The sequence below is a fragment of the Nicotiana tabacum genome, chromosome 4 (assembly GCF_000715075.1).
Source record: "Nicotiana tabacum cultivar K326 chromosome 4, ASM71507v2, whole genome shotgun sequence".
In the NCBI taxonomy this organism is placed as follows: Eukaryota; Viridiplantae; Streptophyta; class Magnoliopsida; order Solanales; family Solanaceae; genus Nicotiana; species Nicotiana tabacum.
Window position 1 is genome coordinate 120,632,728 of NC_134083.1, and position 11,696 is coordinate 120,644,423.

The 11,696-nt window shown below is 37.6% G+C and overlaps 2 protein-coding genes across 2 annotated transcripts; both read right to left on the bottom strand.

The window, feature by feature from the left end:
- Window positions 1-7,271: 7,271 nt before the first annotated feature.
- Window positions 7,272-7,964, bottom strand: LOC142180093 (uncharacterized). Its single transcript, XM_075251017.1, has one exon. The coding sequence runs from the start codon at window positions 7,962-7,964 to the stop codon at window positions 7,272-7,274; it is 693 nt and encodes a 230-aa protein (XP_075107118.1).
- Window positions 7,965-8,492: 528 nt separating this feature from the next.
- On the bottom strand, window positions 8,493-11,060 carry LOC142180094 (uncharacterized). The gene is made up of 2 exons (XM_075251018.1): window positions 10,079-11,060; window positions 8,493-8,851 (listed from the first exon to the last, which is right to left on the bottom strand). The coding sequence occupies exons 1-2, from the start codon at window positions 11,058-11,060 to the stop codon at window positions 8,493-8,495; spliced, it is 1,341 nt and encodes a 446-aa protein (XP_075107119.1).
- Window positions 11,061-11,696: the final 636 nt, after the last annotated feature.

Consider the following 11,696-nt stretch of genomic DNA (forward strand, 5'->3'; position numbering starts at 1 on the left):
GTAGCTCTAGACTTGTGAAAAATCTGTTTATGTATTATTCAGACAGATGATGTATTTATTTTACACTAGCTTTGTAAACTCTAAATCTTAGAAGCTCATGATTTGTACTACTAGTCCTTGGGGAGTTGTATAAAATTCAGTTATCTCATTTTTGACTCATAATAGTATTATTATATTGTGTTTTATTGTTAGTTGGCTTACCTAGCGGGTGGGGTTAGGTGCCATCATGGCTTGTTGGATTTTGGATCATGACAGTTGAAGAACTCTTCATCTCTTGATTCGGCCATGGCTTCTTGGAGATGTTGTTTGACCAACCTTTCAACGAGTTAGTTTGCTATCTTTTATTTTGATTTTCTACCTTTACAGACAAATCAACTAACTTATCTATTGTTGCATATTGTCGTAATTCTACTACATCAGCTATTTCCTTTTTTAAACTATTTAAAAACCTAGCCATTGTAGTCTCTTCTTCCTCCATATAATTAGCTTGCATCATAGCCACATCCATAGCCTTAAAGTACTCATCCACAGACATGGACCCTTGCTCCAATGTTTGAAGACGTTGTTGTAGCTCCTTTTGAAAGTGTGATGGTATAAAACTCTTCCTCATCACCCTCTTCATCTCAGCCCAAGTAGAAATTGGTGCTTGTCCTTCTTGCAATCTATCCCTAGTAAGCTTTTTCCACCAAATAGCAGCATAGTCAGAAAACTCAACAACAACAAGTTTAACTTTCTTATCTTTAGAGTAGTTGTGAAAGTGAAATATAGCTTTAACCTTTCTCTCCCAATCAAGATACAAGTCTGGATCCCTTGTTCCCTTTGTCACACCTCCTTTTTACTGAGGGAATAGGGAGTTTTTCCGATTAAAGTGACATTAATCGAAATATGATTGTTTATTTAGTTTCAGAGTCGCCACTTGGAATAATTTATGGTGTCCCAAGTTACCGTTTAAAAAAAAACCCAAATCGAGGAAACCTGACTCTGTTTAAAAGTCCGCGAAACCAGAAGACCGGGTAAGAAATTTTGTTAACCCGGGAGAAGGTGTTAGGCATTCTCGGATTCCGTAGTTTTAGCACGGTCGCTTTAATCATACCTAGCTTAATTAAATTGTTTAATTACGTGTTTTAGAACCTATGTGCGTTTTACGTTTTACCGCCTTTAATTACTCGATTATTCGTGACTATGGAATTATCTTGAAACGAGTCATGCGTACGTGTACTCTTTTTATTTGGCGCGTTAAGAATCATGTCACGCGTACGTCTACACAATTCACAATACTTAATTATTTAAGAAAGCTTGGCCAAAGTCGCGCGAACGCGTACCTTGACTTATTTTGAAAATTGTAATTATGTCACGCGAACGTGTTCACAATCACGATGATAGATTAAGTCGCGCCTAAAATATTCTAACGGTGTTCATTATTCTTCCTAAACTTTGAGATTATTGTGAGGCCATGAGTTATGGAAGTCAATTATGAATGAAGTGTAAAATTTTAATTAAGGAGCATTAGCAAGATCACTTATATATCTAAGTTGTTGGAAGCATTTGATAATTATGAAGTATTAATTTTTAAACAAGTTAGGCCTTAATCTATAAATTAGTAATCATCTGAACTTTTAAACAATGATGTAAAATAATTAAATAAAACCATAGGATCATTACACATTCCAACTACGTCATTAAAATAGCACACTTAACAAATTACACTTATGACCAATTTCTAGTAGATTTAAACCAAGAAACTACTATAATGGAAAAGTCATTAAAGAAACTTCTCATGGACAAATATATATATATATTTAAGAAAAAAAAACATCATCATCACTTCGTTTGCACGAATGCATGAGGCTTTCGTTACTGCTAATATTTATTGGCAAACTTATTGAATTAGAAAGAAGATTTATATATTTATTCAGAACGAACATGCTTGGCATTATGATAAGAGAAAATATATAATTCAAATAATTAATATCGAACACATATGAATACGTAGGTCCATTTCAAAGTTCAAAAGTAAGCCAACAAATTAAAATAGGAACGAGGTTAAAGTTGGAGTTGCAACGTGGGATGAGTACCTGAGAACGGGTCCAGTTCTCAGTAGAGAAAGCAAAAACAGTGATAACTTGTATTCCCAGTTTGGAAGAAATGTTGCAAATATTTTTGAGATTTGGAGTAAGAAATTCGTGACCCTCTTGCACAGGTAAACCTCGAGCATTAGCCCATCTCCTCAATATGACACCTTCTTCAATTTATAATGAAACTTTATATACAAAAACTACTAGCTACTAGCCACGTCTGTTTAGAACACATCAATACCAAACTTACAAGATCGTAACCGTGAACCTCGAACAAGACATCGCCAAACTGACCGGAAAACCTCACCTTGAATGGACCTCTTCGACCTCGAACATCAACAGGGAAAACTCTAACTGATTCTAGGGTGGGTGGTGGCTGGTTTGGGTGGCTTAACGGCTAAAGGTTGAAAGAAGTTCACTTCTTGAACAAGAGAGTGACGGATAGGGGTCTAGAGAGAAGTGGACGGCTGTTAGGAGTCTTCAATGGAGGAAAGTGAAGGAGATGGTATTGGTTCAAGCTTTTCCAAAGCTTTTCCAAAGCTTTTCCTTATTCTTGTTTTCACGTTTTTTTTTCTTTTTCAAAAAACAACCCCCTTCATTTGTGAAGTCCAAAATATATAGATGTGTGAGTTGTATAACTGATGCGAGTAAGTGGTGAGAAGAGTGTGGGAAGTGGGGAAAGAGACGTGAGGGAGTTAGGATTGTGGGGAGAGGAGACGTCACAGAGGGGAGTTTAGCAAAAAAATATGGGAAGTTAGGGGATTGGGGTGAGCTGGAAGTAAAGATAACATTTTTTTTGTATCTTTCAAGATTTTACCCGTTTGTTTTTTGCTGTCTTTTGCTTTTCGTTAGTTTGTAGCTTTTTTCTTCTTTCTTTTTTAACTTTTTACTAACCCTTTTTTTATTAAACAAAAAGAAGGTCTCTCTCTCTATATATATATATATATATATATATATATATATATATATATATATATATATATATATATATATATATATATATATATATATTAACCAACTTACTTTTAGACTTAAATATTATATACATAAGAAAACGAAATATTTACATTGTAGTTTAAATTATACTAAGAAAAATACTAAAGCTAACTTATTTATTATAATTATAATTAAAATAAATCATATATATTTTTTATAAATTTTCATTTTATATTTACAAATAGAAATAAAATATGTTCTATTAGTGTGTATATATATATATATATATATATATATATATATATAAAAGATTAGACCTAAAGAAAATATTTACACCAAAATAGTATAAAATTTGGGTGTGGTAAAAAATTAGTTGTTCATAGCATGCTCCTCTTTGGTTGGAAACATGAAGAGTTTTTAGGCAAAGAAAATGAACAAGGTGACTGATTTTTGACCTCACTATTATTTAAAAAGGAAAAGAAGATACAAGAAAAAGATGCGACCGAGCCTTGGTTTTAAGCAGCCTACATATCCTGGGTTATAAGGGAATCAGGTCACGTGTAGTTCAAATGGAAAATGAGTGATGTAGTACGCTTAGAGGGAGAGTCGAGTGAAGTTCCGTCGAGGTTCCGATCCGCGGTTCCTACTATTATATCGAAATAAAAAGAAAATTACATATCTTGAAATCTAAGAGTTACAAAATTCCTATCTAAATGCCATCTGGAATCTTGTCTTGATTCTTGAGTTGCTTCTCCCATTGACTTTAGACTGAAACTTGATGCTCTCGATGCAATAGACTATGAAATATTCTCAAAGGCTTGTTTCTTGATCAGATAATGAGAAGATGGATCTTGAGACCCTATGTCTTCGCATGCATTATGTCAAAATTGGTTGCGGCTGGTATTGAGATCAAAGGTTTCACTTTCTTTTAGCAAGAGCTGGAGTCTTATTTTTGTACATCCAATCTGTGCTTTGAAGAAAAACCTACAAGCCATTACAAACAAACAAAACGAACAAAAAATTTCTGCCCCAGTTTGCACTAAGAAATTTTTATGAGTTATTACAAATACAATAAACTATCTTTTCTATTGCAGAATAAAGTATTGAAAAAGACATGGTATTTTTTTTTTGAATTATAGGGGATGTCGTACCCTATGTTAACAGGAAGGAAGGCAACCAGGGGATGTAGTACATTATGTTAGCAATAAGATGAGGCTCATGGCACTCTGGGATGCTACTAGGGAATGTCGTACCCTATGTGAGCAGAAGATGAGGCTCGAGGCACTCTAAGATGGTACTAGGGAATGTCGTACCCTATGTTTGCAATAAAATGAGGCTCGTGTCACTCTGAGATGCTACTAGGGAATGTCGTACCCTATGTTAGCAATAAGAAATGTAACCAGGGGATGTAGTACCCTGTGTTAGCAATAAGGTGAGGCTCTTGGCTCTCTGAGATTCCACTAGGGAATGTTGTACCCTATGTTGGCAATAAAATAAGGCTTGCAGCGTTCTGGGATGCTACTAGGGAATGTCGTACCCTATGTTGGCAGAAAGTAATGCAGCCAGGGGATGTAGTACCCTGTGTTAGAAATAAGATGAGGCTCGTGGCACTCTGAGATGCTACTAGGGAATGTCGTACCCTATGTTAGCAATGAGATATGTAACCAGGGGATGTAGTACCCTGTGTTAGCAATAAGGTGAGGCTCGTGGCACTCTGAGATGCTACTGGGGAATGTCATACCCTATGTTAGCAATGAGATGAGGCTCGTGGCACTTTGATATGCTACTAGAGAATGCCGTACCCTATGTTGGCAAAACATAATGCAACCAGGGGATGTAGTACCCTGAAGTGAAGATAGGTTATTGATTCCCTATAATTAAAATAAAAATAACATGATTACATGTATATTGGAAGGAAATCAAGGATTTGAGAACTTCACTTGGTGGTGTTCGTCTTTCCACGAAATATTTCCTAAAATTGTTCTGTTCCTGTTCTGAACAAAGAAAGATTCGTTAGTTTTAAAATGGTGGTCAGTTTATGGCCTTGATTTCTTGAGTGACTTGACCTCGAGTCCACTACACTTGTTCAAAAAATTGACTCTGTCGATGGTCGTACAAATCGCCGGGAGATTCTGTCTTTACTTTCTAGAGATCTTCTTTCTCAGCATCAAAGCCTGATTATTTTGCCCCTATCACCACTTGTGTTTATGATGCAAACAACCTTTCTCCCAAAACAACTTTTAACTGAGTAACATTTGTTGAACCTTGAAGCATTGTTCAGTCCTTCAAGCCTTTTGCTCGCCAGGAAAAATCACAGATGGCTTTATGCCTTTGCCCATATTGTTTATGCCTAGAAAGTATTGCTTTATATAACGGGGTAATTGTAACCAATTTTGCGGCCTTTTCTTTGCTTTACTTTGACAAAATTAGACTGAAAGGGACTCAAAAAAAATATATATAATAATAATAATGTGAAAGAAAACAAGAAGGTGAACTAATAGGTATTACAACTTAATCAAGAAGTGTACCTTTCAGAGAAAAATAAAAATAAAAATAAAAAGGACTTATCTGGAGGAATATGCTAACTTCAACGAACATGACATGCACTTTGGACTGGATGCCCAATCCGTTTGAACCGTCTAATTCTCGATATCTCTTGTAAACTTTACTTTGAAACTGAGTTCTTTGTCTTAACCATGCTTGTTCCGGGATATAAGAAGCCTAAATCGACCAATGATGCCCTTTGTGGTTTTTCACCAATTGACCTCTCTCATTTGTCTTTCTCTCAACTCACCATTGCCTTATAGTGTATGTGAGGGTTTTCACCAATAAGACTCTCTCATTTATTTGTCTCTCTTTACAATGATCAGGGCATCACCCGTAGTATACTGACTTAGCATTCTCGAAAGTTGATCAAAAGGTCTTAGTAGGAAAAGGTAAAAAGAACTATTCAATTGATCTACAACTTTTGGAACCATTTTGATGGGCCGACCATCGAAAATAAAATAAAATCATGCCCCCGTTTCTTTGAATACTGGGGAAATTTGGATTTTTATTCTGGTATGACCGAACCCCAGAGTGAGGCTGCCTACGTATCATTTTCGGAATCAGGTCAGACGTAGTTCAATTAACATGAACTTGTTTTGATGATTTTTTTTTTTTTTGAATATATATATATATATATATATATATATATATATATATATATATATATATATATATATAGAGGGAAAACAAGGAAATATAAACAAGGCTTCAAAGGGCTAACTAGGGTTGACCAGTGTTTGGGTAGATAGAATGATAGCCTTTCGTCATCCCAACCTGAGAATGCTAAGTATAAAAATGCCCCAATAGAGGCATGTCAGACATAGTATCTCTTGACCGCATCTGCGTTGACGGATATATCAGTCACCTTTCCTTCTATATCTGCCAAGTGTAGAGCTCCTTTTGACAATACCTTCTTGATGAGGTAAGGACCTTGCCAATTCGGGGCAAACTTTCCCTTTGCTTCTTCCTGGTGCGGAAAGATACATTTCAAAACAAGTTGTCCTACCTCGAATTGTCTTGGGCTCACTTTCTTATTGTAAGCGCGTGCCATTCTTTGTTAGTATAACTGACCAAAACAAACTGTCGCCAAACGCTTTTCATCAATCAAACTCAACTGTTCCAATCAGGACTTGACCCAGTCAGTGTCCTCGATCCCTGCTTCAACAATGATTCAGAGAGAGGGAATCTCAACTTCAACAGGTATGACCGCTTCAGTGCCATAAACCAATAAGTAGGGCGTTGCGCCAACTGATGTACGGACAGTTGTCCGACAGTTGTCCGGTATCCCAAGAGAGTAAAAGACAGTTTCTCGTGCCATTGTCTAGACCCTTGGACCATCTTCCTAAGAATCTTCTTGATGTTCTTATTCGCAACTTCAATAGCTCCATTAGCTTTAGGCCGGTAAGGGGTAGAATTGCGATGCTCAATTTTAAATTATTCACATACCTCCTTCATCAGATGACTATTCAAATTAGCAGCATTATCCGTGATAATGATTTTTGGAAGACCGAAACGATAGATGATGTTGGAGTGAACAAAGTCTACTACTGCTTTCTTGGTAACTGCTTTCAATGTAATAGCTTCCACCCATTTGGTGAAGTAATCAATTGCAACCAAGATGAATCTGTGCCCATTTGAAGCTTTTGGCTCGATTGGGCCAATGGCGTCCATTCTCTAAGAAACAAAAGGCCAAGGAGCCGACATAGGATACAACTATGAAGGAGGCGAGTGAATCAAATCACTGTGAATCTGACACTGGTGGCACTTGCGAACAAAACGAAAGCAATCTCGTTCCATAGTAAGCCAATAATATTCTGCCCGAAGGATTTTCTTTGCTAGAACATATCCATTCATGTGCGGACCACAAACTCCCGAATGCACCTCATTCATAGTCATTTCAGCTTCTTTGGCATCCACACATCTCAACAAATTCAAATCTGGAGTTCTTTTGTATAGGATTTCCCCACTCAAAAAGAAACCATTAGAGAGTCGCCTAATAGTTCTCTTTTGATCCCTATTAGCATGTTCCGGATATTCTCTTGTTTTGAAAAACTGTTTAATATCACGATACCATGGTTCACCATCTGGTTCTGCTTCAATTGTATTGCAATAACCATGTTGATCCCGAATTTGAATTTCTAATGGGTCAATGTGAGTATTACCCGGATATGGAAGCATTGAGGGTAGGGTGGCCAAGGCATCAACTAATTCATTATGAAACCTGGGAATGTACCTGAACTCGATGGACTTGAACCTTTTGCTAAGATCCTCCACAAATTGTCTATATGGAATGAGCTTGATGTCTCGAGTCTCCCAATCACCATGAGCTTGCCGAATAAGCAAATCTGAATCTCCTATCACCAACAGTTCATACACATTTAGGTTTATTGCCATGTTCAGACCCATGATGCAAGCTTCATATTCTGCCATGTTGTTTGTACAGAAGAAATGAAGTCGCGCCGTGGCAGGGTAATGTTTCCCAGTAGGTGATACCAGAATTGTCCCAATCCCTACGCCTTTGATGTTTACAACCTCATCAAAGTATAGTTTCCAAATTTGACTGTCATCTTGGACTACTTCTTTAACTAAATTAACCTCTTAATCTGGGAAATTTCTGTTCCAAGATTCATACTCATCATCAACCGAGTTTTCTGCCAAATGATCAGCCAAAGCTTGTGCCTTCATGACAGTGCGAGTGACATAAATAATATCAAACTCTGTGAGCAAGATTTGCCACTTTGCCAATCTGCCAGTTGGCATCGGCTTCTGAAAGATGTACTTCAGGGGATCCATTCGGGATATGAGGTAAGTTGTATAGGCCAAAAGATAATGCCTAAGCTTTTGGACGACCCAGGTTAAGGCGCAACATGTCCTTTCCAAAAGAGTGTATTTGGCCTTACAAGTGGTGATCGTTTTGCTCAAATAATATATTGCTTATTCCCTTTTGCCTGTGGCATCATGTTGACCCAGAACACAACCAAAGGAACTATCCATTACTGACAGATATAAAAACAGAGGCCTACCAGGTTCCGGCGGGACCAAAATAGGGGGATTTGACAAATATTCCTTGATCTTATCAAAAGCTTCTTGGTACTTATCTGTCCACTTGATAGCGGCGTTCTTTTTCAACAACTTGAAAATAGGCTCACATGTGGTTGTAAGCTGCGTGATAAACCTGCTGATGTTATTCAACCTCCCGAGTAAACTCATGACTTCTGTTTTGTTCTTCGGGGAAGGCAGCTCTCGAATGGTCTTTATCTTAGAGTGATCTAACTCAATGCCTCTTCGACTAACTATAAAACCCAAAAGCTTCCCAGAAGGAACTCCAAATGCACATTTGGCTGGATTGAGTTTGGGATTGTACCTTCATAGCCTTTCAAATACCTTTTTCAAGTCTTGCACATAGTCAACTTGTGTTCTCAACTTAATGATCACATCATCAACGTACAATCCCAAATTTGAAATATGGTAGTCATGGATATCATGTAAGTTGACCCTGCATTCTTCAAACCGAATGGCATGACCCTATAATAATAAGTTACCCATGGAATTGTGAATGTGGTCTTTTCTGCATCTTCTTCATCCATCAGAATTTGGTGATATCCGGCATAACAATCCACAAAAGATTGGATCTCATGTTTAGTATAATTGTCAACAAGGATATGAATGTTGGGTAAGGGAAAGTTGTCCTTTGGACTTGCTTTGTTTAAATCCCTATAGTTAACACAAACTTTGATTTTCCCATCCTTCTTTGGCACTGGCACAACATTTGCTAACCATGTATTGTATCAGACGACCCTGATCACATTTGTACTTAGTTGCTTCGTGATTTCTTCTTTAATCTTATCACTTATGTCTGTCTTAAACTTCTTTTATTTTTGCTAGATTGGTGGAAAATTAGGATATGTGGGAAGCTTATGGACCACTAAATCGGCACTCAAACCCGGCATGTCATCATACGACCAAGCAACTACATCTCTGTACTCGAACCAAACTTGAATTATGGCATCTCTCGTCTTTTGTTCAATATGAATGCTTATTTTTGTTTCTTTGGTTTCTTCAGGACTTCCCAGGTTAATTGCCTCAGTTTCATTTAATTTAGGCTTAGGCTTATTCTTAAATTGAACCAATTCCCTTTTTATTTCCTTAAAAGCCTCATCTTCATCCTACTCAACTTCTTGATTCATTATTTCGAGATTAGACAACTTTTTAAGATCTGGGCATGAATTCCGCGTGCATGTCATGTTTTTAAAACCAGCATTAACGAAATTGAAAATGATAAGAAATTAACAAAAAATTATGGAAATGAAAAGACAGAATTTTACTATGAAACTGGAATTTCATTTCATTATTAGAAAGGATAGAAGGGTTAACATCAAAGCAAAGCAATTAAACTAAAATATCTGGATTACAACCCTTAAAATAATCCAAATACAGAAAAAACAACAAAACAGACTACCAAGACTCCTTCCTGATGGGAAGAGGAGTTGCTTCCCAGTTGTTGAGCGAGGTATCTGGACCAATCAACTGAACACTTGCATGGCTAGGGCCCTCCCCAACTTGAACCATATTGATCTCATAGAACATCTCCTTGAGACCCTGGCAAACTTCATCAATGTCATCCTGAGTAGAAGGATTTTGGACTTCTTCAAATTGTGGCTTGATAAAAGAGTAGGCAATGTGAGGGATTGGTTTGGATAGATTCCAACCATTCTCTTTGCGGGACTTGGCTCTGTCAGCTGGTGTTGGATTAAAACCCAAGCCAAAGGTATCTTTCTTCGAAAATGGAGCAATGGGGTTCACAATTCCTTGTAAAGAGGATCCTAATCCTTTTCCTGGTTCATAGCCGTTTCTCAACATCAGCGAAGCTACCATCATAGAGGTGGCTGAAAGACGGGGATGCAGAATTGGTTTTCCTTCTTCCACTTGGTCTACCTCAATCACCTCAAATGCTTGATATATGACGGATTCACATCCTTCCTTGGCCTCGATACATGGAATGGACGGGTCTTTATAGATGGATGAGTCGTCCTCCCCATGAACAACAATTTCTTGCCTGTCATACTCAAATTTGACCATTTGATGTAGGGACGATGGTATAGCTCTGGCCATATGGATCCACGGCCTTCCAAAAAGAAAATTATAGGAAGTTTCTATATCTAACACTTGAAAGACAATGTTAAAATCAACCGGGCTGATTGTCATGGTGAGTTCGATTTCCCCAATAGTGTCTCTTCTTGAACCATCAAAAGCTCTGATGCTGACATTACTGGTTCGAATTCTGTTAGTGTCAATGTTCAGCTGTTGTAGAGTATAAAAAAGGCATACATATACACTTGAGCCTCCGTTAATCATGACTCCTTTTATGTAGTGCCCTTCACATTTGACCATAATATGCAAAGCTCTATTGTGCCCAGCCCCTTCCTCAGGCAAATCATCATCACTGAAAGTAATTCTATTTACTTCAAAGAATCTTTCAGCCATTTTTTCTAGCTGATTCATCGTTGTCTTTTCTGAGACATATGCCTCGTTAAGAGTTTTGATCAACACACGGCGATGTTCTTCCGAGTGCAAAATCAGAGATAACAAAGATATCTAAGTAGAGGTTTTCCTTAGTTGGTCAATGGTTGAGTAGTCTTGCATTTTTATCTTCTTAAGGAATTCCTCTGCCTTTTTATCTGCAACGGGTTCTTTTACTGGCAAGTGACTTTCCCTGGCTTTCTTAGCTTTTCTCAATTCCTCTGGTCAATAGCACCTTCCAGAGCGGGTCAAGCCCCCCATTTCATCTGTTTCTTCAACTATCTCTTTTCCTTTGTATGTCATGACCGTCTTGTTATAATTCCAGGGAATAGCTTTTGTGTTTGTCACTGGGAGTTGTGCAACAGGTCGGATCACAACTGGCTTTGTTATATTTCTCAAACCATTATTCGGAATGATCTTTTGAATGCCTCTAGGGATGTAAAGTTTTGGCCCACCCAATTGAACCTCAACCTTTTTTGTGCTTCCAGGGACATAGAGAATCATTTTTTCAGAACCTGCCAAGTTCAAACTAGAACTCGTACCTTTCACAATCAACGGTGTCAATTGCGGTGGGCTAACTATCACTGTTGGTTCTTGCCCTATGGTTCCAACAGCCAT

Coding starts and splice junctions, on each gene's coding strand:
- LOC142180093 (XM_075251017.1), bottom strand. CDS start 7,964: ATGGGTCTGAACATGGCAATAAACCTAAATGTGTATGAACTGTTGGTG.
- LOC142180094 (XM_075251018.1), bottom strand. CDS start 11,060: ATGAATCAGCTAGAAAAAATGGCTGAAAGATTCTTTGAAGTAAATAGA. Junction 8,852..10,078: donor TGCAAGTGTTCAGTTGATTG/GTCCAGATACCT, acceptor TGGGTTTTATAG/TTAGTCGAAGAGGCATTGAG.